This window comes from Melopsittacus undulatus, chromosome Z, assembly GCF_012275295.1.
Source record: "Melopsittacus undulatus isolate bMelUnd1 chromosome Z, bMelUnd1.mat.Z, whole genome shotgun sequence".
Taxonomy (NCBI): Eukaryota; Metazoa; Chordata; class Aves; order Psittaciformes; family Psittaculidae; genus Melopsittacus; species Melopsittacus undulatus.
In genome coordinates this window covers 77621585-77648991 of record NC_047557.1, presented here as the reverse complement: position 1 = coordinate 77648991, position 27407 = coordinate 77621585, and the positions used below count along the sequence as shown (strand labels likewise).

Sequence of the window (27407 nt, the reverse complement as noted above, 5' to 3'; positions counted from 1 at the left end):
ACAATGCACAGCACAAAGGGCCCCCCTATGCAGATTTAGGAACACAATTCCACTTGCCAGCCTTTAAAAGGGGAAGCTAAGGTAAGATCCGATCATGTGCTGTAGAACTCTACCTGGTAAGAAAACTAGTGAGTACTTATTACTCTATCAAACAAACCAACAAAATTCATCCATGAAACACAGAAAAAAAAAAAAAGGACAAAAAGCAAATATAGCTCAGAAATTAGGTGTGAGGACTTACTTTAAAGGAAGTGCCTTGACATACCTCAGATAAAGTTGTAGGCTTAGATTACATACTCTATTTGATCCTATTTTTGAAGCAAGGTTTATGTAGCTATACAGTTTAGATTAAGATTGTTTTAAATCAGTCATCTGGAAAAACATACAATGACATTATTTAGGTAAAAAATAACCATATCTGGTTTATCAAAGAACTAAATTAATAAAATAAGCATGTTAGATTTTTTATGACTTCGACACACTTCATAATCAAAAGCAAGCAGGCTAATAAATGAAAACACAGTATTAATTTATACTTAATTCCCAATATTAAGTATAAAAATACCCTTGCCATTCTACAGCTCTTCTTGTGTTTAGCTTTACAGCTTCTAAAAAAGAACTGAAAACCATATCAATTCTGTTAAAAACTTTTTAATTCCCTCATGGCTTCCCACTAACAAATGTGATAGTCGACAGAGAAAATTCTCTGAAGACACAAATCAGCTTAATGTAGACAATTTAAGTGAAAGACGATTGTTCCTCTCTCCCCAAGTTCTAATGCTTATTAACTCCAAATCTCTGACTCTGGTCAATTTACAGGTCTCCTCAAAATACCAACATTCTCCCTCCTGCTATTGCTTGAGTATTTCAATTTAGACAACACATAGGCCTAACGTTCTCCCATCAGAGCTAAAGGTATTCAAAACATGCCTGAACTGTGCACGGTGCATTCATCTACACAATTACAGCAGACCAATAGGACAATTCAAAGCAGCAGACTTGTTTACCAAGAAATGAAGTTGCTTTGGACTTGAATGGTATCCTGCTGTGATGTTTCACAGTAAAGGCAAAGACAAGTTTCTCATGTTCACGACCATAGAGAAGGCTTTTGTAACTGAGCATATTAAGCAAGTCTCACAACATGGAAGAATAAAATGAGTACAGTACCCAACAACAACTGGTGACCATTATCTGAAGAGTTAACAAGGGCTATTCATTCAATAAAAAGGAGAGAGCTCATTAGCTTAGCTAAACCCAAGAAGTTTATGTGGGAACTAGTGAGGGGAGTAACAGGAGTTGCAGGGGGGTATCAAAAAGAGAAAGACCTTTATGAGAAAGCAGCAGAAAACCAAACAGCATCCAATATTCAGTCAGAGCTAAGGACCAGATAGGAAAAGGTCATTGTCATGATTAGTGAAGGAGTGAAGTGGGCTTAGACAAAGAGACTACTGAAGAAAAAAGGAATTAAGAAATCAAGCAAATACAGAATTTCAGTGTAGCAAGGGTGGGAAGCAGAAGAGGATGGAGAGATGACTATGATGAGCATGAGTGTGATATAAACATCATATGATTGTTTAGCAGTATATGATTGATAAGCACGAGCTGATTAGAATCATAGAATCAACTAGGTTGGAAAAGACATTTAAGATCATCAAGCCCAACCATTACCCCAGGACTGCCAAACCCACCACTAAACCATATCACTAAGGGCCTCATCTACACAGTTTGTGAACACTTCCAGGGACAACGAGACCACCATTGCCCTGTACAGCGTGCTCCAATGTCTAATCACCCTCTCCGTGAAATGTTTCCTAATATACAATCTATACCTCCCCTGCCACAGCTCGAAGCCGTTACCTCTTGTTCTATTGCTTGAAAAGCAAGCTGAATTCCAATGACTACTGTGGAAGGAAACATATTGGTGTCTCTATTTATGAATTTCTTTAACCTGACAGAGTAGTAATGCCTCTGTGATTTGAATCTATGTAGGACAATTCAAAAGAAAAGGGTCTGTGTCTCATGTATGTAGAAGGCCTACAAAAGGCTAAGTAACTAGATTAACTATGTAACCAGAATCCTCAGAGATCATAAATAAGTAGGAGATTACATTTCTTCAATATAAATTCATTTTGGAACACACATGAAATACTTTGAGCAGTTGGTTCTGAAAAAACAAAAAGAAAACCAAGTCTTCTGAACAGGTGAGATTTTAGGTTATTCCTAAGAGAAAACCCAGGAAGGGACCAGAAGTACACAACCAGCGGATTCAGACATTTGCTAATGCTTTTATATAAAACATAAAAAATATATAAATTTTAAAAAATAAAATATGCACACATTCCATAGTCCATAATTTTGTGTTGATTTTTCTGCTGTATGTTGCACCAGTCCTTGCTTGCAGCTGTCTTCCATTCTGTCTCAGATAGTTCAGTCTAGCTTTTCTGGTCTGGCTAGTCTCTGTCTTTTGCTCTCTCTTTTCTCTATAATTGTATGTATGTATGTATCTCTTCACCTCATATATCTGTATATCCCCATGTATATATATCTCCACATACGGATATACCTATGTGTGTATACAAAGACATGTCAGCTTTACACACACTTCTAAAATATGTAGAGTTTTATATATTTTATATTGGTATACTTTATTTTTCACTAACACAGTGATCCCTGGCAAGTGATATTACCTCACTGAAAATACTCAAAACATCCTTAAGATGAAATCCAATGTCAACGCACTGTAATCAGATTTTACAGTTCTGAAAGAGATCCCAGAATTCGATTCACCCATCTTTAGATACTTATTCTTAAGCAGGCCTGACGAAATGAATTGCTGAGGTGAGCATTCCCAGAGAGGACGCCTTCAACACCTGAGAAGGGGAAGCTCAGCTGGCAGGAGCCTCAATTGAGATCTGCGAGAGCCACTGAAGGAGACTCAAGTTCTCGACAGGACTTGCCCAGGAGCCGGCAGCCCTGCTGACGCAAGCAGCTGATTCACAGGGGGCGGAGCCAGGAGGAGCGGAACCAGCCTCCACCTGCAACAGGGGCTGAGCTGCAGGACTCTGTCAGTAGGCTGAAAGATGTCAGGGAAGCTGAGAGGAAGTAGGACTGCTTGCTCCAGGCCCAAACTGTGCAAGGGCCTCAAGTGTCCCCTGTAGCTCATGGAGGACAGAAGGAGACCGTTAACCCAGGAAGCTGGGAAACAGCAACAACAAAAATCCAACAAAAAAAGGAGAAAGAGGGCAATTAACAGCAAGGGGCTTCCTCCTAAATCTGTTGTCCCCACCCAGAACCGCTTCCCAGTTATGCAGGGGTCTAATGAGGAGACACACACATGAACAACTGGCTGATGCACTGGTAAAGAAGATCACTATCGGTGCTGTGAGGAAAAAGTGGCAGGTCATACTGGGAGGGCACTCTGAATGGAACAGAGACACTCATCTGTCAGCCTGACCCAGTCTCAAGGGAGGAGTGTTTCCTACCAGGGGCTCTGATCAGGGATGCTGCAGACAGGTTGCCTGCTCTAGTAAGTCCCACTGACTATTACGCACTCCTAGTGGTCCATGTGGGTGCCAGGGATATAGATAGCAGTAGCCTGGGGAACATAAGGAAGGACTACAGAGCCCTGGGACAGGTGATTAGGGGCTCTGGAGCTCAGACTGTCTTTTTGTCAGTTCTCCAGGATACAGGGGAGGACCCAGAAAGGCTAAGAGGGTTGGCCGGGTTAATACATGGTTAGAACAATGGTGCCACAGTCAGGGGTTTGTGTGTCTTGAACACAGGACCCACATTAGTAGGCCAGGTCTACTGGGGGCTGGTGGAGCTGGCCTGACAACAAAGGGGAAGAACAGTTTTGGTAGCAGGCTTGCCAGGCGGGTCAAAGATGCTTTAAACGAGATGTGTTGGGGGAGGGAGACATCATTCCATCCCAACACACCCAGTCAGTTACCAGAATCTGTAATAAATGCTCAGAGTGGTGTAGAGATATTTCAGCCGCTCCAACCAATGAGGTGGCTTCTATTTGGAACTCGGCTCAGATGCCTCCATAGAAACGCCGATAGTATGGGGAACAAATGAGGAATTAGAGACGCGTGCATGTATAGGGTGATTTGCTATAAGTGTATGACAGAAACATAGTGACATGGCTCCTATGACTGGAGTGATGGAATGGAAGGTTACAGGCTCTTTAGAAAAGACAGGCCTGGCAGACAGGGAGGGGGAGTTTCTACGTATGTCAGTAATAGGCTGGAGAGTGTGGAACCCTGTCTGCGGACAGGTGATCAGTTAATAGTTTGTGGGTCAGGGTTAAAGGGAGAACAATGACAGGAGACATTACTGGGGGGATCTGTTACAGACTGCCTGATCAAGAGGACTATGTGGATGAAGCACTCTACAGAGAGATAGGAACAGCCTCACACTCACAGGCCCTTGTCCTAGTGGAAGACTTCAATCACCCTGATATCTGTTGGAGGGACGATATGGCCTGGCACAACCAATCCAGGAGGTTCCCTGATTGTGTGGAAGACAACTTCCTTCTGAAGGAGCTGGTGAATGAAGTTGTTAAGCCACTGTTCATCATATTTAAAAAATCATGGCAGTCAGGTGAAGTTCCTGACAACTGGAAAAAGGGAAATATAACCCCCATTTTCAAGAAAGGGAAAATGGATGACCCAGGGAATTACAGACCAGTCAGTCTCACATCTGTGCCTGGCAAAATCTGGAAGCAGATTCTCCTTGAAGGCATGCTAGGGCACATGAAAAACAAGGTCCTTGGTGACAGCATGGCTTCACTAAGGGGAAATCCTGCCTGACAAATTTGGTGGCCTTCTATGATTGGGCTGTGGAACTGATGGACAGGGGTAGAGCAGTTGACATCAGCTACCTGGACTTGTGCAAAGCGTTCAACTCTGTCCCACACGACATCCTTGTCTCTCAATTGGAGAGACATCAATTTGATAGGTGGACCACTCGATGGATAAAGAACTGGCTGGATGGCAGCACCCAAGGAGTTGCAATCAACAGTCCAATGTCCAGTAAACCAGTAATGAGTGGTGTCCCTCAGTGATCGGTGTTGGGACAGGTCTTGTTCAATATCTTTGTTGGTGACATGGACAGTGAGATTGAGTGCGCCCTCAGCAAGTCTGCCGATGACACCAAGCTGTGTGGTTCTGTTGATACGCTAGAGGGAAGGAATGCCATCCAGAGGGACCTTGACACACCTGTGAGGTGGGCTGATGCCAACCTTATGAAGTTTAACCATGACAAGTGCAAGGTCCTGCACCTGGATCGGAGCAATCCCAGGAACAGCTACAGGTCGAGCAGAGAAGAAATTCAGAGCAGCCCTGTGGAGAAAGACTTGGGGGTGCTGGTTGATGAGAAAATGAACATGAGCTGGCTTCAACGTGCTCGCAGCCCAGAAAGCCAACCATATCCTGGACTGCATCAAAAGAAGCATTACCAGCAGGTCGAAGGAGCTGATCCTGCCCCTCTGCTCCCGTGAGACCTCACTTTGGAATACTATGCACAGTTCTGGCGTCAACATAAAATGGATGTGGAGCTGTTGGAACAAGTCCAGAGGAGAGCCACAAGGATGATCAGGGGACTGGAGCACCTCCCATATGAAGACAGGCTGAGAAAGTTGGGGCTGTTCAGCCTGAAGAAGAGAAGGCTGCGTGGAGACCCCATAGCAGCCTTCCAGTATCTGAGGGGGACCTGTAAGGATGCTGGGGAGGGACTCTTCATTAGGGACTGTAGTGGTAGGACAAGGAGTAATGGGTTCAAACTAAAACAGGGGAAGTTTAGATTGGATATAAGGAAGAAACTCTTTGCTGTTAGGGTGGTGAGGCACTGGAATGGGTTGCCCAGGGAGGTTGTGAATGCTCCATCCTTGTCAGTGTTCAAGCCCAGGCTTGACAGAGCCTTGGGTGACATGATTTAGTGTGAGATGTCCCTGCCCACGGCTGGGGGATTGGAACTAGGTGATCTTAAGGTCCTTTCCAACCCTAACTATTCTATGATTCTATCATACAGTAATTTCAAAGAGGACAATGGAACCCGATGAAACTTAATTTTTTCCAGATTGTTATATCACCTGAAAGCTATATAATTTTCACTTTCATCAAAGGCCTAAGTCCCAGAATAACTGTCCAAATAAAAAAGTTTCAAATCCATAGGGACTGTAGGAAATCTTAACACTAGATGAATGGAAAAATACAAGATTACAAAACCCCCCACAGTAATTCTTTAATGAAGGTTTTAAATGAACATGAACCCATTAAATAATGCCACATTTAATGAGTACTTAAATAATATCGTTAATAATGGAGTAATTGGACCTCTTTACAGAAATAAAATCTATTTAACACTGTCATCATTTCCGGCAATACAAATTATTGAATTGTGTCTTATTCTTGTTATTATTTTTTAAACATAAGTAAGCCAGAAATAATGAGTGAGAGCAACTTTTCCTGGAACTGCATTTAATTTCTCTTCTGTTAAAAATCCCCACACTGTCTCTCTGTGATTATATCAAGTGGGGATACAAAATTACTATTGTGCTTACCGTTGTCTTGGAAATGCCTGCAGCTTGGCCAGCTGACTGAAGCAGAACGGAATGGTATGGAATTTCACAGCAATTATCACCCCGAAGAAGAAATCTGTAATGACTTTTTGCCATATATGTATTCACATTCGCATATGGCTTTATCATATGTCGTTTCATATATTGTTATCAATAAAATTAATATTCATCATCTAGTCTTCAAAAAGAGTCATAGTTTACACACTACAATGCCACTTAGATAAACAGACCAATGTTAAACCAACCAAAATTATCTTTTTTTGTTGTTTTGTTCAGTCAAGGAAAGAGATTACTTTTATGAACAAATGCTTTCTAGAGCAATGATATTGTAATAAATTCTAAATTTAAAATTCACAATGTAATGATGAAAACCTGAAAAGCTATGAAAAACAAATGTGTCAAGTTCAGTATCCAAACTAGTAACTTTTGGTTAGTCTAAGAACTAACCTTTTTACTAAATAAGTTTCTTATCAAAATTAATTAGAGTTCTGATATTTGACCCTGTAATTTGTTATATAAAATTTAAATTATTGATCCAAGATAGCTACATCTTCAGATGTTGAATTAAAAAAACAGGTTGGCTTTTTACATAAGCAACAACGAGAAGTATTGATATTTCTCTCTGTGTATAGTTTTATAAAATTTTGGAGGCTACCTTAATTTCCTCAACCGTACTCTGAATTAAAAAAAAAAACAAAACAGGATATATTTGCTATTGATAGACATCTCTCTGACTATTGCTCTATTTGTATACTTTAATATTCCAAATGCGATTCTGCTTTGGTTTTTATACTAGCAGAACAAAGACTCCACTAAGGAGAAATGGAGAAACTTCCCCATGAATCACAGAATCACAGAATAGTTAGTGTTGGAAAGGACCTTAAGATCATCTAGTTCCAAACCCCCTGCCATGAGCAGGGACACCTCACACTAAATCATGTCACCCAAGGCTCTGTCCAACCTGGCCTTGAACACCCACGGATGGAGCATTCACAACTTTTTTCATAGAATCATAGAATCATAGAACAGTTAGGGTTGGAAAGGACCCTAAGATCATCTAGTTCCAACCCCCATTCCGTGGTCATTGACACCTCACACTAAACCATATCACCCAAGGCTTCGTCCAACCTAGCCTTGAACACAGCCTTCCTGGGCAACCCATTCCAGTGCCTCACTACCCGAACAGTAAAGAACTTCTTTGTACCAAATCTCGACTTCCCCTGTTTAAGTTTGAACCATTACCCCTTGTCCTATCACTACAGTCCCTAATGAAGAGTCCCTCCCCAGCATCCTTACAGGTCCCCCTCAGATACTGGAAGGCTGTTATAAGGTCTACATGCAGCCTTCTCCAGGCTGAACAGCCCCAATTTTCTCAGTGCTAAATTCAACTTAATGAGCATAATCTCACTATAGCCAAGAAAAAGTGATAGATTTCCCCACAAAGCAGTTCAAAGCAGGACTAACTGCTCTGATGCTGAAGAAGACTGCTCACCATAGGAAGGAAGCGTGCAGAGAAAGTCGGCCTTTGTGAACAACCCTTACATTGGCTGGAACCTCTGCTCAAAAGGTAAAACTTCTGTAACATCTCTAAGTAACACAGAAGATGCAGGGGAGAAAGTCTATGCTAACACAGATTACTGTACACTGTTAGTACTTTGAGGATATAGACTTTTTCAGAGATTAAATTTGTGTTTAATTATGGGAAAATTAATTTTGTTCTCATATTACATTTTATCAATTAATGACCATACTGGTAACCTTTTGTTGTTGTTTGTAACACATATCTGCAGGAGAGAATGTTGGCTTCAGCCTCCGTGAGAAGTTACGGACAATCTGAATAGGATGGTTGACCCTGCTGACTTCAGACCACACTTGAGCAGCATATAGCAGGTGTAACTTGGCAGTAACAAACTGAAGCCAGGAGTAAATCAAACAGAACTGAGTGATGGCAGGGCTGGATTGCTTTCTTTTTTCTAGTTTCTCACAAAACTGTTTGGAGCCTAATTCCCATTTAGCTCAGGAGCAGCCAGTTCTAACAGAAGCTTCAGTTCCCCTGTATATTACTGGATTTATTAGAAGTCTTTTTTGTTGTTATTCTTGATCCTATAATAATTTAAAAAACATGTATAAAGCACAGGATAATTTTTTTCCACTTGTTTGCTTTTAGAGGTTTGGGTGGGTTTTTTTAAATAAAAAAAGTATTCTTCCTGTATCATGGTGCATTGCTTTTCTTCAATTTTCTATGTAAAATAAAGGCAATATTTTGACCCTAATAGGCTTTTAAAGTCTGGTATAGGTGAGCTAGCTAATTATCCAGTGTATCTTCATTTTACATGAAGTAGTACAAAACTGACAGCAATTAACATTAGAGTACAGTGCTTGATCTCAGTCCATATTCTAAATCAAAATTACTTTTGAGAGGAAAAAGTGATCACATTAATAGAGACCATGTGAAAAGGACAGAGATTAGAAAATTAAATGAGAGTGGAGATTAGAACTCTAAAGGATTCTGTGGGAGACAGGAAGTAGTCCTGATTTTGGTCAAACCTGGTCTGCAACTAGAACATCTAGCACGACATTTCAGCACTCTTGTCTTTAGCAGAAAAATGGTGACAAGTATGAGTCTCTCAGATACACCTACACAGTTATTCTGAGCAGCTTATTTGGGTGAAAGAGAAAGTCTGGTTTCATTGTTCCACTTGAATTGCTTGAAAACAGCTTCAAAAAGAATATTAAAAATTTACTGTGTCTAGTAATTTAGTTTTTATATTCTATAAAACTCTTAACTTAAAAACACGTATCTCTGAAACCAAGGTGAGGAAGACTGAATCTTCCCATTACCCAGAATTACATATCATACAATAAAATACCTGTACTGGAACTGTTGAAATTAACAGAATAAAAGTATTTTCTAAAATTCAGCAAGCAGCAGTAAAATCAGCCAACCTAAACCATCAGAGTGTCTTAATTCATGCCTCCAAGTATAATCATTAAATGTAGCATTTTGAAAAATAAATGGTAGGTGGCATTATTTAGACTATTAAGAGCATTTGCACGATTGTTTAATTATAATCCATTTCAGTGGAAAGCTTTTGATTTATAATTTGTGACAGTCGGAGTTATTTATGCAAAAACTCTCCAAATCCTGTTTTGAATTTCAAATCCATCAAAAAAACATTAGAAATGCAAGAAAGAAGCCATTTCTAAGTATGGTTTGATCATAATGAAATATAAACTGCACAGTTCTCTGTATGTACTCTTTGAACAGGGGTCTTTGAGCAAAAAGGTGGAGTACATGATCTCTACAGGTTCTTCAATCCTAATTATTCTGTGATTTTGTTCTATGATTTGTCTATTAATGACCAATTAATTGCTACTATGACACACATCCACTCAGCAGCTGATTTGGGTCAAAGTTTCCCTCTGTTAAAGTCACCTCAGATGTTACTAAGTACTGCACTGATAGAATGGATGATAGAAGGAATCTTCTGTCTATTTATCTAGGTAGGAATCTTCTATCACATCTGTCAATCACTACATGATAGAAGGAATCTTCATGGACAGATTTGTTGTTGTGACAAAAAACAGCAAAAACACAGAAAGAAACGGCTGACCGACAAGAAACTTAGGGATTCAGAACTTTCAGTATGGAAGTCTGAAAACAAGAATAACCAAGAAGAAAAAAGGCCAAAATCTTATCACATTGCCAAAGTGGATTGAGAATCAGTAAGTGATATATTGATGATCTATAACAACATAAGAAAGTCTGCCAAAGCAAAACAACCTCCAGATCTCTAAAATAAACAAGTAGCAGTCTCTTTCTGTGTACTTAGAAAGAAACCTCAGTACATTGAGGAAAGGGAAACTATGAAGACAGAGGACATAATTATTTTTAAAATTCTAAAGGAGATCTACAGAACTTTTTCTTAGTTTTAACAGGCTTCCAGACTTGTTAAAATTCCAATTAAAAGATATATTAAAAGCACACTTATTCCTTAACCTACTCCATGCCTTTGGCTTTACACATATTAAAGTTAGGAGGGCTATATTAGCACCTAAAGTAAAAATAGGTAACAATAGAGAACAGCAAATAATACGTTCTCACAGTATTTCTCTGACCACACAGGTTTAAGAAAAATGAAGGAAAAAAATCTAATCTAGAAAAGAACATGAAAAATTCTACACAGACCAGCAAAGCTCTGTAATCTGATCTACGATATGGTTGTATTATTAACACTGATGGATCAGTGTTACAATACCTACAAGTCCAAATAGCTGGGGGGGAGGTGCTGGTTTTGGCTGGGGTAGAGTTAATTTTCTCCAGACTAGCTGGTAGGAGGCTCTGGTTTGGATTTACACTGAAAACAGTGTGGATCACACAGGGATGTTTTCATTACTGCTGATCAGTGCTCACACAGAGCCAAGGCCTTTTCTGCTCTTCACCCCATCCCACCAGCAGGCAAGCTGGGGGTGAACAAGGAGTTGGGAAAGACACAGCCAGAACAGCTGATCCCATGACCCACGGGATAGCCCAGACCATAGGACATCATGCTCAGCATTTAGAGTTTGGGGAGAAGAAGGAAGTGGGGATGTCTGGAGTAGTGGTATTTGCCTTCCCAAGTACCCATTATACATGATGGAGCCCTGCTGTCCTAGGGATGGCTGAACACCTGCCTGACCATGGGAAGAGGTAAACAGATTCCTTGCTCTGCTTTTCTTGTGCACCTGGCTTTTGCTTTACCCATTTAGCTGTCTTTATCTCAACCCACAAGCTTTCTCACTTTTACTCTTCTTATTCTCTCCCCCATCTCATTGTCAGGGAGCAAGTAAGTGGCTGTGTTGTGCTTAATTGCTGACTGGGATCAAACTACAACAGGGATGTAACATGTTAATATCACATAGAAAAAAACCAACTACATAGGCCCAGTTCAAGTTTATCAACACCTGTAGGATAACCTAGGCTTTGTAGAAAAACCATTTGCTTTTCGAATACTGCTGATCTGTTCAGTGGGACAGTAAAATCATCCCTGCTCTTGTTAAACATATTTTCCATGTTATCATTCTCAAAAAATTTTAAAGAACAAACATTTCAGGGCAGGGCCTACTCCTCAGGCTACTATTGTAATTATAGAGTCAGTTCAGTGTAAATATTCAACTCGATCTGACTGAAAGTTAGCAAACCAGAGCTCAGCAGTGGGATTAGGCTTGGAACTGAATTTCATGCATATGACAACACTAAACACATCCTGAAATTGGACTACAAGGAACTGTAAAAATAAACAAGCAAAACCTGGAGAGGGGCTTTGGACAAGGGCCTGTAGGGACAGGATAAGGGGGAATGGCTTTAAGCTGATAGAGGGGAGATTGAGATGAGCTCTTAGACAGAAGTTCTTCCCTGTGAGGGTGCTGAGGCCCTGGCATAGGTTGCCCAGAGAAGCTGTGGCTGCCCGATCCCTGGCAGTGTTCAAGGCCAGGTTGGACACAGGGGCTTGGAGCAACCTGGTCTAGCGGAAGGTGTCCCTGCCCGTGGCAGGGGGTTGGAACTGGATAAACCTTAAGGTCTATTCCAACCCAAACCAGTCTGCAATTCTGTGATTCTATAAATGTTAGCAGAGTCCTTTAAAATATTGTAACATTTTCAAGATATGTGTCAGAATTTCAGAGGTTAGAAAAATAAACTGATTTTTTTTTCCTTTGATAAGAAAATTATATACTGGAACCTGACATTTATCAGGCTCACTAATAGTATCTCTGCATCTCAGCATTTCCAAAGAAAGTTTCTGAAGGTGCTTTTTCCTGGGGTGAAAGAACACCTGCCATTGTGAAAGCTGGAGGAAAGAATGACACATGCCTTTGAGCACACTGCTTTAGATCAGCAAGATGAAGCATTGTGTTTCTGCCTTGTGAATGGTCTGAATATAAAGATAAAACCTGAAAGGCCTAAAGCATTAGCAAATGCCTTGAAAGTTACCACAGTTCTGTGTGTGTGGACAAGTGTCACATACTTCAGCAGCACATTTAGACTGATGGCTGTGAACAGTTATCTTCAGAGAGGTCTTTTATCACGTTTTATTATTTTACAGTGCATGTTTTCTGGGCCTCTAAACAAGTCTCAGCTTAGGAAAAGCTTATTATAAATCTGAAGGAAAATCTTCTGGACAACAAGAGAGTGAAGGTTTGGTGGGAAATTCCCAGTGACTCCTGCTCCTGGCCAGAGCCAAGCTCTGCTGCAGCCTCGGTTCATGGTTATCACTGGATTTCAAATGACTAACTTCTTATTTGTACTTGTGATTAAAAGACCCATTTTTCATTAATGCTTCTAAACAGATCAGCATAGCCTTGCATTTACTTTTTATGTCAAGAATGATCTATTAGTACAATGAAGATCAAGTTCACCTTTTATTTTATCCATCAAGTAGTACTAAGCATACAGGCACAGAACAAAGAAAGCTTACAATCTAAATGCTAGGAGCCTCAAAGCTAAATTCATTTAAAAGTATTAAATAAACACAACCAAGGATACATTATGGAGGGCAAAGTTCACATAGATAGGGGAAGATAAATGTGACCTTTAAGTCGCTAATTTGTAGGATTTTATAACACAGAAGGTGGCTGAAGAGCTAATGCTTTAGACTTACTAATCACATGGGGAAAAACATTTCATCCAGCTTCCTTATTTGCTTCTATGCCACTCCTTTTCTAGCAAAAGCACATTTACACAAGGCTTTAGGAAACCTGTCCAAATTTATCAAAACATATTTTAACAATTGATAACATTTATGATAAAATATATCCTGAAAGCTTTTTTTCCTCAAAGTTGGGAAGCTGTGACACCCAGATTAATAATTATCTTGAAATGATAAGTGACTGTCATGTCTGATCTCAGCTAAAAGTTAGTAATGAACTGCAAAGTATTAATGCCATATATTGGCCTGCATAGAGTAGAAGGCAAAGTACATGTTTATACAAAATACGAAGACAAATGTATGAACATCACTTTAGCCTTCCCCATGTCAAGTGTAAGATTCCACTTATCACAATGAATTAATGACTTGGAAACCATTAAGATGATGGTTTAAGAACACATTAACCACCCCTCTACCCAAAATTCTCCTCCAAGGTAAAAGACTGCAAGGATCTGCACCAATTAAAGACCATGATCTAGTGTGCAGGTAGATTTTGTAATAGACCTCAGTTCTTTATCTCTCATGGACACCTTTTGAAAATGTTCGTAATTGTATTGGAAGTACACAACTGTATCTTGATTACATATTATACTCAAGCACAGCTTGCAGTATTTTATAAATACTTCAGGAGTAACAAACAGCTGTACCACATCTAAGCATGATTTTACACAGGACAGTTCTGTATCTACAGTGTTCAGCTACACATTTCTCTATCTGCCTGTCACATATTTTGTGCTGAATCATGCACACCTATGAAAGACAAAATACCCATGTGTTTCAGAGTTAGAGGACTGAATACCTTCACAGGGGACACAGTATGACTGCTTGGTTTCTCCCTGCCCTACTTTGTTCTCATTGTGGGAACACATTAGAAAGCAGGTCACCTATCGTGAACCAGGGATTCACTTTTTTGTTCCAGAAATTTCTTCCACCTCAAAAAGATAAATTATTTCCTAACCTACTTTCAAGGTTGGCTTTTCCTGAACCTGGACACTGTAGAGCACAATCACCCTCAAAGCACACATAAGGACACCTGCTTGACCTCACAAAACATAGTGAAAATACAAAATACTGACATGACATATATGGAAGAACAAAAGCATAACCAAAATGAACAGTCTGCCTTGCCTTTGTGTTATGACCTGCTTGTTTGACTCTTAGAAATCCACATAATGTCATTTAGAAAGGCAGTTTCTCTACAACAACAGTAAAACCCATGTGAACTCAATCAGATCCACCAGTGTATAAAATTCTACTTCAGCCTGATGACTAGACTATCAAAAACTATACAAGTGTACTTAACTGCAATCATGATTAAACTGGTATTTATTAAAACCTTATTCACTTATTTTCAAATGCAATCAGGAACACAGAACACCTAAAATTACACTTGCCATATGAATCTGACAAGGTCAGGCTCTGGTTTCATTTATACCAATAATTTATCTAATTAAATCTTGAAGGAGACTTGTTGACCTACTTTGTTTGGAACATCAGCTGCCTGGAAGATAAGAAGTAGGTGATCATGATAAACCTACCAAAGGTGGAAACAGAAAGACCCTTTTAAAATATTCTTGCATATATTCTTGCACATGAAAGTAAGCAAATAAAGTGACAGTGGTGGAATAAAACTAGAAGCTAAACATTCAATGGTTAGTACAATTTTAATTAGCTATAAAGGAAAACTATAGAGGCATTATTGTTCATGAAAGCCTATGGATTACTTCCTCCAATAGATAAGCTGGTTTGGAAGCTTGACATTAAGACTGCACAGCTGTTTTCATGAATTTTTAGGTAACTGCAACCTCTGAGGCTCTTCTCTCAATAAAGACAGGGCTGAGTAAAGCCTTAGGTAGAGAAATGAGCAATGGGAGATTTGCTAATTAGAAGTAATATCTGCCCTTTTCTTATGGCAAAATGGCACATGTGAGTAGACAGAACAAAGGCAGAGGAAGAGGCAGAAAATGGGTGTTTAAGTTAATTAAGAGTTGAACAATGAAAAGCATGAAGCAGAGAGAGGCAGCAGTATAACCTGGTTCACAGTAAGATAGAGAGAAAAGCAATGAATAGGCAAGTTGTGAATGTTGCTATCTGTTCCTCTCTCTGTGTGGTCCCCAACTGTTTGTGTTGTTGGGAAAAAATAAGGTAAAAAAAAAGAGCTGGAAGGCATTAACTGATAGAAATCTCACACTCTTATAATTTAAAGTGATAAACAGAACATTTGACTGCTTGCAATGAGGATAGGAGGTGTGAGATAATATAGCAGCATTCTAACATATGTTATAGTACTGCTCATATAGCTGAGTTTTGGCAAACACCAGGAAATAATCTACAAGGAGATACTAGCTGCCTGTGCATTAACATTACATGGTGAATCAACATCAGAAAAGTGAACACGGATTGTAAAGTAACATTATTCCTATGAACAGCAACAGTATAAATATAAATAAATGGGTACTGCTCTAGTGTTATCAATGAGAGACCAAAGTCCTATGCTGGTGGAAGGGAAAACGTAACATAAAATTTAAATTACATTAAGTATTTCATATTTATTTCTTAAACACTCCATCACCTGGCCATGACTACTAAAATACTTCTTGTCCTTTGTCCATGGAGTAGAGGTATTTCAGCTGATTCTACATCTCCACTCTCCTTGATTGAGACCTTAAAGATCCACTCTTACAGCATCTGCACTACCTTTATTTTTGCCTGAGCTTTAGTTTTATGTATCTGCAGATGGTGTCATGTTTATATCAAGCTTCTCAGAGCAACAGCAATTTGCTATCTGATGTAACTCCAGAGGCAAAATGGGTCCCTCTACTGGAAAAAGGAGAAATATACTACAATAAGGTTCAGGGTAAGGAACTGATGCTTTTTTTAATGTAACAGCCTTCCCTCACTGCTGTATTATGCTTAATACTTATCTGATGGTCAGGTGCCCCACTGCTTGAGATAAGGATTTCTTGATCCTCAGATTATATAGGACCTCATATACCTTATCATACAGCTGAGGATACCTTACATATACATCTTTAAAATGTGTGCATACACGTACATATGTGAAATAACAAAACAGCTTATAAAGTCACTGAAACCTTGAGATAAATGATGGTTTCTTCTACTACACATCCCTGATTAGCTCCACCTTTGTCTAACTGATTCTTCTTGGATATCATGGACTCACAAGTAGTAGTGTAATTTAATAGAGATAGGTCCTTAGAGCATTACTGATCATAAAATTTTTTTGCTCTACTAAAAAAAACATTCAATTTAGATTACTATGAAATTGTCTTTTATGTAAACTAATCCCCAAATAGTTTGACTTTTCACTAGGCTGAAACTGCTTCTGAAAGAAGTTGCATGAACTTTACCCCATGCTCTGGGGTTGAAAAGGGCACTGAATTGGTGGGAATTACTGAAATCAGCTAACAAATAACCAATACAGTATGAAATCTACTGACATAGTCACTGGAAGAAAAAGTTTATCTGCTAATTCTTCTTGCAAAGGTAACAAAGAAAATAGGTGAGACTCCAAGAAATCATTACATGTTGCATTATTACACTGGAATGTGTTATCAGCAGGAATAGGGTACATGCATCACATGCCCTGTGTCAGTGTGACTGTTTGTAAACCAGCTGACATTTAACTGTGATCATATAAATGTCACATAAGGAACTGGTGAAAGCAGCTTACCTGCATAAACATCCTTGCTGATGCAGCTTTCCTTTCTTATATCCCAAACAAGTGCCTTAAAATTGCATGTAATTTTAACAGAAACACGGCATTTTAAGCTGAATTTGCTACTTTTTTATAAAATGAAAATTAACTGTAAATGCAAAGTTGCTGGAAAACATAACTGTCATTCTTACGCTTGATCGACTAAGTACATCATGTGGTATCGACTGAAATCTAATGCTGCCTCCTGAGTGTGACCCCATCCTCTATAAAAGTAAGCAGGACTGCTGAGAGTATCTACTTATTTATTCCTGTGAGATCAGATGATTACTAGAAGATTTGTCTTCCTTTATTAGGAAATATGGCATCAAAAGGTTTAGCTGGAAAATCTGTTCATGCTATATGCAAACTTTATTTATCCCAGGATGAATGGAATATTCCACAGTTGACTTAACACAAGTTGTGCAGGGACAGAGAGATTGCATAACATCTTTAAGAAACCCCAGCAAGGGAGCTAATGGCTGAATAGTCATTTGAGAAAGATTCTGGTCACTTTAGTGACATCAAATCATCCAAAGTAGAAAGGATATCCAGTTTTATTTAATAATTTCTAATATTCCTCTAACAGAAGTGGAAATCTTTTCCACTTACCACATTGTAAGTAATACACATAGAATCTCTCCTGAATTTCTAGATCACTCCAGTTCAATTTTGTTTCTGCTGTGCCCTTTCAAACCTTATGGGTTCCTCAGCTCCATGAAGGGCTGATGGTAACACATTCAGCATTATTTACTGCTGTCAGTATACAGCAAGGAAATTAGAGCAAGGAAATCTCAGGCCTAGTTGTCCTCAAAGACAATTGGGTTTTATAAAGCAAATTCCCTCACCTTTCATACATGAAAATATTTATTGTTTCCTATCCCACAAGGTTCATATTTCATATGGACACAGAGTTTAGTGAAGCTCTGCACCAGGCTTCGTCAGAAACAATTGTTTAATTAGTATTTCCTATCAGCTGATTAAATGTGTGGGCTTACTATAAAGGAGGACTAAACTGACATGAAGGTTTCTCTCTGTTGCCAGGAGAAAGGCTACTCAGCCACTCACTGGCATAGGCTGCCCTATGGTGGATGGTACTCTGCCCACCACATCCTGGAACAGGCTCTACAAAATCCTTCTACCCAAGTATATCTGACAATTTCTTTTGGGTTTTGATAATGTAGAGGAAAAGTGAGAATTCCCCTAGTTTGGAAGAGAAGGGTTAAGATTAAAAACATCAGAAAAAACATTCTACAGTAAAAGCAGGAATTTTCATTTTTATATAATGACAGAAGTTACAGGCTCTATGATCATTCATTCATATCCTGCTCCTTCATTATCTCTTGGAGATATCATATCATCTTTAAAATTTACTTTAGTTCTGGCAGAATTGTGTTTTCTATCTTTCTCCAAATTTGAGTAAGACCAATTAATGAAACAACAGATTTAAAATTTATAGTTGGCAGTTCATCATTTTCAAATAAATGTTTAACAATTTTTAAACTAGGATTGTTTGCACAATTTCTTAGGTAGCATGTATGTTTGTATTTTTGCTCAAGTTGAATAATGAACAGCTTTTAAACAGTTAAACACAGTAAGCATAATTCTTTATCATGCATTTCTATCAAAGTTAACAGTAGGATGAATTTGGCTTGCCAGCTTGGTCATTGTTACAGATATGACACTGATGGATGATGGTGCTAAGTGCTACTGTATCTTGAGGACTGATTAAATTAGAAAATAAATGCTTTTTAGACAAAAATAGGATGACACAGTTCCCCATATGCCTTTTTTTCTATTTAACCGTTAAACTTAAATTTTCATTAGTGGCCTGAAGAATAGCAGGCCATTTGTACACAATTATTCATATAATCATAGAATTATTGCTGGGAACAGATTTGGAATGCTCAAATATTTCAGTGAAATAGCTACTGCACATATATGGAGCAGCTCAACAGTGCACACATAACAAAAAACCCTAAATGGAGAACTCAGCACATGGCATGTCATTTGCAATAGTCATCATATGCTGCAGAAAAGGCCTATGAAATTTACTGAAACACTGAAATTTAATGTGGACAAGATGCATCAAGCTGAATATACATGCACAAGCCACAAGCCAGAGTGCTTACTAATGTATTTCTCCCTTGGAATTCCCAAGAAAAGCATGGGAGTCATAAGCAGTGGTTTCTATAAGACTGTAATCTAGGTTTATAGTTGTTTGAAAAGAATTTTATCAATTAGCATGGCTGTATGGAGACACTGTGAAGTATGTTCTCATTATATTTTATTTTTTAAAATATATAAATTTTACTTGTATTTACTTTGAAACTGAAAATCTATCTCAACCCAGTAATTTTTTGCTTGTGAATTTAAGGTATTGTTGCATGAACTTATGCTGGTTAAACAAACAAAATACCATGACTAACTAATTATTCAAGAAATAATGTTTGTTGGAGACATCATGATTCTTTGAGTAAACAACAGAATGGAAAGGAATGAAAAACTTTTTAGAAATATTTAGCCTGTTAATATTTAGCCTGTTTAAGTTTAATGAATAGTCCCTTCCCAGCAGCCTTACAGGTCTCTCTCAGACACTGGAAGGCTGCTATGAGGTCTCCATGCTGAGAGACCATCTCTTCTCCAGGCTGAACAGCCCCAACTTTCTCAGCCTGTCTTCATACAGGAGGTGCTCCAGTCCCCTGTTTGTCCTCATGGCCCTCCTCTAGACCTGTTCCAACAATTCCATGTCCTTTTTATGTTGAGGGCACCAGAACTGCACGCACTACTCCTATTCAGGTTATCTTCAGAAATAAACAAATTCACTACTACCACAGCTAAGTAACTCTTAGGATGATAAAGACATCTTACAAAATAACTAGGCCAAATCTGAGAATCAAGGTAGGTCACACAAATAATGACTCAAAAAAAATCAAATGGAAGGTACAACAAATTTTGAGATATTATTTAACATTTGACTTATTTGGGGGTTTTCAGAACTTTGAACACAGTTATGCCTCAGCTCTTCACCTAAGTTATGCAAGAATTCTGCTGGTATGAAGTGATATCTGGAAAAGCTGTGAGAACCTTTCTTGCTCCTTCTAAGTCCAGCTGCATGATAAACATTATCCACTGTGCAACCAAAAGCTATAGCATCAGGTAACATGATAAAATTATATACTAAACATGTCAGTACACAAAAGATTGTTTGAGAAAGATGCCAGTCACTAAACTTTTACAGGAAACACAGGGCTATTCCAATTACCCTGAATTTGAGTATTTCCCTTACATCACACATTCCTCTAAGTACCTGCCTGCTAATCTGCTTTACATCTCCCAGCACCCCTGCTTTCAGCCTACAAATTTAAATTTACATCACCTTTATAGAATTAAGAATATACATAAAAGCTCCTTCTAAAGGAATCTTTCTATAAAGTAATTTTAAGATATTTGAGAGTAGTCATAGCTGTCCCTTTCACCAGATTTACCAAAGCTGAGGACATTATATTTTATAGGACATACAGACATATTCTCCTTTTATATGCTCCTTCAGTTTGCTGACATTATATTACCTATTATTTGAACTAGTATGAGAGAACTAGGAGGACTTTATACAGCTTAATCTCTTTTATTATTTAAATTTTTCATAGCTATACCTTCCTTGAGACAATAGAGTGCAAAAGAGCTTTCATCATGTACTACGCAAACCAAACCTTTTCCACAGAATTAATGATTACTGACACTAATCTACTTCATAAATAATGATGTCAATGATGGAACTCTTTGTCTCAATTATATACTCCATCATTAAAAACATTTATTATTTCCCATATAGCATATGGGAATATAACATTTATTGGGAATTTTATGGGAATTTATTTATGGATAAATTTTTATGGGAATTTATTTATGGGAATAATAACATTTATTATTTCCCATATTTCCCCACCTTTTCACATGGCTATATCATCCATAAATTTTCTCTAAATATTCTGAGAAAAATTATAATTTCAACTGAATTTCCAATATAAGATATGAATATTGGATCAATTATAAGTATCATATGTTGAAAGTGTACATTTTCCAAAAGTGTCTACACTGTGAAAAAGGTCTGTTCAGACATGGCCATGGAAGTGAGGTAAAGGAAAGATTTACTTGATTTACACTTACGAACTTCAGCATTTTTTCTTACCTGAGTACCCAAACAAGCAACCATCATGTGAGTGAGAAGTTTAGCTGCAAACATTGCACACCTGGTGCAGAAAAGGTGGGAGAGAATAGCCAAAGTGAAACCTATACAAAAACAAAACAAACAAGGGAGTGATTTAAAGATTAGGCTAAGAAACTATGGTGGGTAAGAACAACAATATTTGGTCTCTTGAAGGTGTAGATTACTATATAAAAACATTACAGAGATAGTATGTTCACTTTGGCTCATGCTGGGCTCACTTATTAACTCATTGCTCAAGTACTAATGTCTATTTAATTTTTTCATAGGTTTGAGAGCTAAAGTAATTGCATAATGTAAACAAGGCATTTTTACAAAGTTTTTAAAATTTCTGAATGATATGGATGATTGTCATAATAGGTAAACAAAAAGCAAGGTTCAGTGTTCATATTATTGCATTCAAAAATGCTTTGAAACAAATAAAAAATTGCCTCCACTTGGATAGCATTGTTTTAGGAGATAGCTATAACCTTCTAAGTCTCCCATTTCATTTTGTGTTCAGCATAGAAATCTATTACAGCAGTACTCAGAAAAAGTAATGTCAATTTTATCTCATTAATTCATTGTGAACATGAACAGAACAGAAAAGAGCCCCTTACCTACCAGTAAGCTGTTCTTGGAAGTAGGACCCTGAGAAAGCTAAGAAACTGAGGAAAACATTGCTAAAGTTCGTGTAGAGCTAATTGTGCACTTATACAGCCCAAGAAGAGCAGGAATTTGGATACATAAGGCAGATCTTTTACATACTCTTGGGACAGACTGGTTGCTCAACTACAAGTATTTGTAAGATATGAATGAAATAAACCATTGAAGACAGAATTACTTCTAAACCTTTCAAAAATAAGATAGTGATACTTATACAACTATCTGCACAATAAAAGTTTGGAAATAATAATATTCTATTTCACTCTACTGTGCTATTTTTTCTTTTTTTTTTCTTCCTTTTAATTCTTCACACTTAGATGAGAATGTTAAAGAAATAAGTAATATCCCTACAGCTCTTAAATATAAAGCCATTTGTTAATTACTTGATTTAAATAGATATATCTACAACTGTGTAAGTAAACACCTTCATCCAGCTGAAGAAGCTAAAAGTCATTGAAGTTATATTCAAGGCAAACACTTAACCTGGCCAAACTGTTCTAGTTTCTAAATACATTATTATGACACAACTACAATAAATGACCAGTTCTGCAGGTCTTTATTCCTTCCAGTTCAGCAAAATATTTCTCTTAGCTTCAGTGTCAACAGCATATTTGGTTACTTTGTTAGGTTTTTCTTCAGTTGCTATATAATTTTGCATTCTATTGCATATTTGTCTCATCAATTTACTTTTTTTTCTGTAAACCATTAATTAATATTTGTTTATTATACTTTGTCCTTTATTTTACTTTCACTAACACAATCAGAGAAGCTTAGCTGTATTTTAAAATCTGCTTATTTTTATCAGCTAAAAATTTCTTTCATTATTGCATAAAACAATCAATTTGTACAGTGTAGCTGAAAAACAGAGGGTTTTCTTCCCTGTCCTCTTTTTTTATGGCTGTGGTTTAAAAACACTTAAGGAGCTTAGCTTTAGCCCCTGAAGGCAATTTGCTGGGACAGCATAAACAGGAGATTCAGGTGATTGCACTGTTTTTGTTATACACTGATGGTCTAGTATAGACAGCATAAACCTCACAAGGAGCTGTCCCAGACCCCATTTAAATTTCTTGAGGTTAGACTAAGAGTCTCTTTAGCGTGTTTTCTTGGTGATCATTTTACTCTCAGGTTCCTGCTTCCACAGTGCCTATGAACACAAGATGAAAAATTTACCTTCACGTAGGACTACCTGAAACATAATAGTAAACTGACTGCAATATGAAAGTTGTAGTTTTCTTCTCCTTTGGAAGCCAAATGGAGTTTAAAACTCAGATCTCCTAATTCCTGTCTGACATTCTGGGACTTCTGCAAAGGCTGTTGTACCTGTTGTACCTGTCAATGGAGTCATGATTCTCATAGGTTAAACTCTCATGCATGACATGGAATCTATCTCCCTCTACTTACCACTTCTGAGTGTAAAGTGACAACTAAAATTGTCAAAAAACTTTTGGGCAAGGTAGAAAAGCACCTAAAATATTTGACACCAAGGACAACTGTACTGCTGCTAGAAATACTGGTGAATTTGGGTCTTCTAAGGTTCCTCTCCCAAATAAATAACATATTTCTCTTTTGCATGGTTCAATAAAGCATCACAAAGAAACATACTTGCTGGATTCTTTTTTCCAAAAGTGGCAAAATTTGTCATTGTGAAAATACCAAACCAAATGACAACTTTAATACTGTGAAGTTAGTTAAGATTCCTCCAATAGTCTTCTAGATACAGAGACTGTCATCAGTTAATAAAATTGCTCAAAATCAATCAGCCTTAGTGGTCCTCAGTCGTTATTAATGAGAAGACTTCTTAAACAAACTGACCTGAAATGCAGATGAATCCAGAAGAGAAAAAAGCCTCATTGTATGAAGACAAGTTATCTGTTTGGGCATAAACTGCATAAATGGACATATGAGAACAAGAGCATTCCACGTAGTCTGACGAGTCATCTGTCACTTTGCAGAACCCCGTATCAGACAGCCAGCTGCAAAACAAAAGACTGAGAAAGTTGGAAATGGATTTGTGTAATTTATATGCTAAGTATGCTTGAAAGCTGTTGCATTTCTGAAACACTAAGTTTTCTAAACTGTAATGTAGGTATTGTGTAATCTTCCAGGTGCACATAGCTTTTTTTGGGTTTGTTTTTCTGGGTTTTTTTTACTTTCATAAGTAAAAATAATTGTAAATATATGATAATGAATATTTTTTCCATACAAGAATTTTTGTGGCCATATTTTTAAAGCTTCTACAAGATTTACAGGTTTGCCTGGCTTTTCAAATAGTTTATTTCTTAACTTGCACAATACATTACCCCATTATGGAGAACATATTATATTGCTATTTGTTGTTTTGAAATTAAACTTAATGTTTTGTCTTCTTTCAGTATTGCTGAACTATTTTGAAAAAAAGATACTACAACTGACATCCTAAGCCACTTCTAGTGGAAGTCACATCTGTTCTGTACTACACTGTCTAGACAAAAGGAGACAATACAGATACATTCTGCTGCATGTCCTTTCTGTAGAGAAATAGTTTATATCAGTAACAGACTGATATCATTCAGCCAGCCTAATGAAACCATATCTAAACCAACTAAATCTCAGCAGGACACAGAATATAATTCTGTCCATATTCATTTATATTGTGTGAACAGGAAAGACAGCCTAATCAAATAAGGGGGCATTGAAGAGTATACACAGAAAAAGTTTATTCCATGGTTTGTAATGGTATGAGTAGCAACAAAAACAAAAAATTACCATCAGCTCACCATTTCTTCTAAAAACCAGGAGACATCAATTTAAGCTAGCAGCTGCAGATGGCCTTTCTGTCAAAAAATAATAGCCCTGCAGAGCTCATTGCCAAAAGCCATGCTGAAATTCTGGATGGTGCAAGGAAAAACTGGATAAGTTTGTGACAGATAATCACTTTGGGGATGAAATACACAAAATCACATTCGCAAATACAGTTAGAGAGTATTAACGCTAGGGGAATTACTACTTATACTTGTCCTGGTCTTAGTCTTCCCTGGGAATTTACTTTTAGCCACTCCTGGAGGCAGGATACTGGTCTACATAAATCCTAAGATGCCCATTAACAAGTTTTTTTTTGGTTCACTTACACAGTGTCTTTCAAAGATGCAAATAAAAGAGTGGATATCAGCAAATTAGACACATTCTGAGTCAGTGACTTGAAGCAATACCAGAGAAGCAGGTTTAGTCCTCTGCTTTTTAAGAGTGGACTTGAGTCATTAATATTAATGAAGTGATACAATTTGGAGATTTGTGTCCTGTTAGCATTGTCTAACACATCATAATAGAATCTACATGGTATTTTGCTGAAAAATGTCAGCAGTACAAAACTGAGAAACTTCTGAGCTAAAATAACAATATATTTTATTACAGAGAAAGCTTTATGTGCTGTTACAAAGGCCAGAAAAAATAAGGAAAAAACACACATCCAAAAATGGATAATTTTATACTTCCAAATGATCTAATCAGAGTTTTCACATATTAGGCAAAGACACAGGTTCATGGTAGAAACTGGATAACTAAACTGGTTAATAAAATAACCTTTCAGCAGCTTGATTCCAGAGGAGACATAGAGACTTTTGTGGAATAACACGACTTCCTGTAGCATAAATCCGATAAATTACTTCATTGTTATCTTTTAAAGGCTGTGAACTCCGACCCTTCAAACTCATAGAAAAAACCTGAAACAACATGCACAACATAAATACAAATTTAATATTAAAATGCAACAGTTGATTGCATTTTAATCAGAAACACAAATTTCACAGTATTTTACATATATTTTAGATGTCTTGAGTAATATCTAAATTAAATTAATTTCTTGAAAAAATAAATTGCATTATCTTCAAACCTTGTTCTTCAGGGCAAGTTCTTTATCTCCAGTAATGAACCACTGCTGACTGCTGTATTCTGTGAACTGCACAGATTCACAGTTCTCTCGTTGAGGAGGTGATAATGAAACAGAGACATCTAGTAAATGTTCAGGCACTTGAATAGAATCCCCATCTTTTCCATCAAATCTGTGTCCATTGATTTGCTGAGGAAACCAGTTGTGAGCCATTATTGCAATGTACGGGCAGCTGTCAAGGATATTTATACCTCTGTTGAATTGGAAAAGCAATAGAGCTGGTAAGTGGAAATGAGCTTCACTGTTCTTCACAGAATGGCTCTTAGATGTGTTGCAATTAATATTTTATTCTTCCATAATTTTTAGTCTTTATGATATTTAATATACAGTTTCAGTTTCTGTGATAAAGCCAGGGGCTAAATTATTATGTGTTTCAGCTTCTCTATTTCCCCTCCCCTGGGTTTTGCTCACTATGATCTGCAAACAAAACCTCTCCATGGTAAACTGGGTTATCATCATAACACTCATTTTTATAACTTGATGTAGAGATTAATCTACAAGAATGAGACATTAAAATGTATGATCTTGCTTTACCTCTTTTTCCCAACCAATGATGCAAAAAACCTTGGAATAAAGAATTTTAACTTTCAAGTTCTGGACACTGTTCAGGACAGTGTTGATATTTATGCCATTTACTGTCTTTTGGCTGAGATAGAATTCATACCCCCTACAACTTAGGATGTGGCAAGAAAATTTATATTTTCAAAACAAGTTGTGATCGAAATCTAAACTATGTTGATTTTTTGAGGGGTAAAAAGAATTTTTTTTTTCCTAAATTCAACTACCAGTTGTTTAATAGATTCACAGAGGGAGAAATTCAGAGAGAATTCACTGCTTTAAACCATCTGACTCACAAAAGGGTGCAATGTATTTCTGCAGTCACCTACTTCCACTGTGCATAAGCCTGACTATATATGCACTTGCAGACACAAATACCAATTTGAAACTAAATGTGAAAAGTACACTTAGCATTTAAAAAATTGTAAATAATGTTCAAGTGAGCAAAACAAAACATGCAGAAATTACAAAATGCCAGGAGAAATGTTGGGTTAGTGGTTCTCCTCTAAGTCTTAGGACATAGCTCTCCATCATAGAATTACATAGTATTTTCTTAATAAGAGTAATGAATATTTTCCAGGCAGTGTTTGAGCCAAAGTTGACTTAATTTGTCCTGATTCCTACTCGTACAGCTACGCTGTATCTTTGTACCAGCTATATGTGACACCAGCTGATAGTGCCAGTATAGTGCTGTTTGAGTGTGACACAGTGTAATGCATTTCCATGTAGGTGACAGATGACAGCCATTTGTATGTTGTCACATATTTCTAAAACATGTTATGAATTCAAGTTTACTAACCTTTCTCCCAGTGATCCACACATTATCCCGGTCAACAGGGAAAAAGCAAACTTCTCAGTCACCCCAGCAAGCAGGTTATATCCTCGTGTGTCCTCACGTTTTGGGCTAGCCAGAGCACAGAGTATCTCATAGAAAAGATTTCTACTTTTATCAGTGAGTAACTGTTTTTCACCTATGTCTGTAACCTAATGAGAGGAGAAGAAATCAAACAACACTTCACGTGCAGAAGTCTGCTCATAATATTTCCTCATGTTGAACAGTTTAGTAAGCC

At 37.6% G+C, this 27407-nt stretch overlaps 1 protein-coding gene across 1 annotated transcript in view; it reads right to left on the bottom strand.

The window, feature by feature from the left end:
* The window catches only part of ADGRV1 (adhesion G protein-coupled receptor V1), a 264845-nt gene that overhangs the window by 130747 nt on the left and 106691 nt on the right, over positions 1 to 27407 (bottom strand). The window contains exons 78-82 of the mRNA XM_031046194.2: positions 27137 to 27321; positions 25723 to 25972; positions 25413 to 25552; positions 23667 to 23827; positions 21174 to 21274 (exon numbers count right to left, since the gene is read on the bottom strand). Of these exons, the coding sequence (XP_030902054.2) occupies positions 21174 to 21274; positions 23667 to 23827; positions 25413 to 25552; positions 25723 to 25972; positions 27137 to 27321 (837 nt within the window). The remainder of the gene's footprint in view (positions 1 to 21173; positions 21275 to 23666; positions 23828 to 25412; positions 25553 to 25722; positions 25973 to 27136; positions 27322 to 27407) is intronic.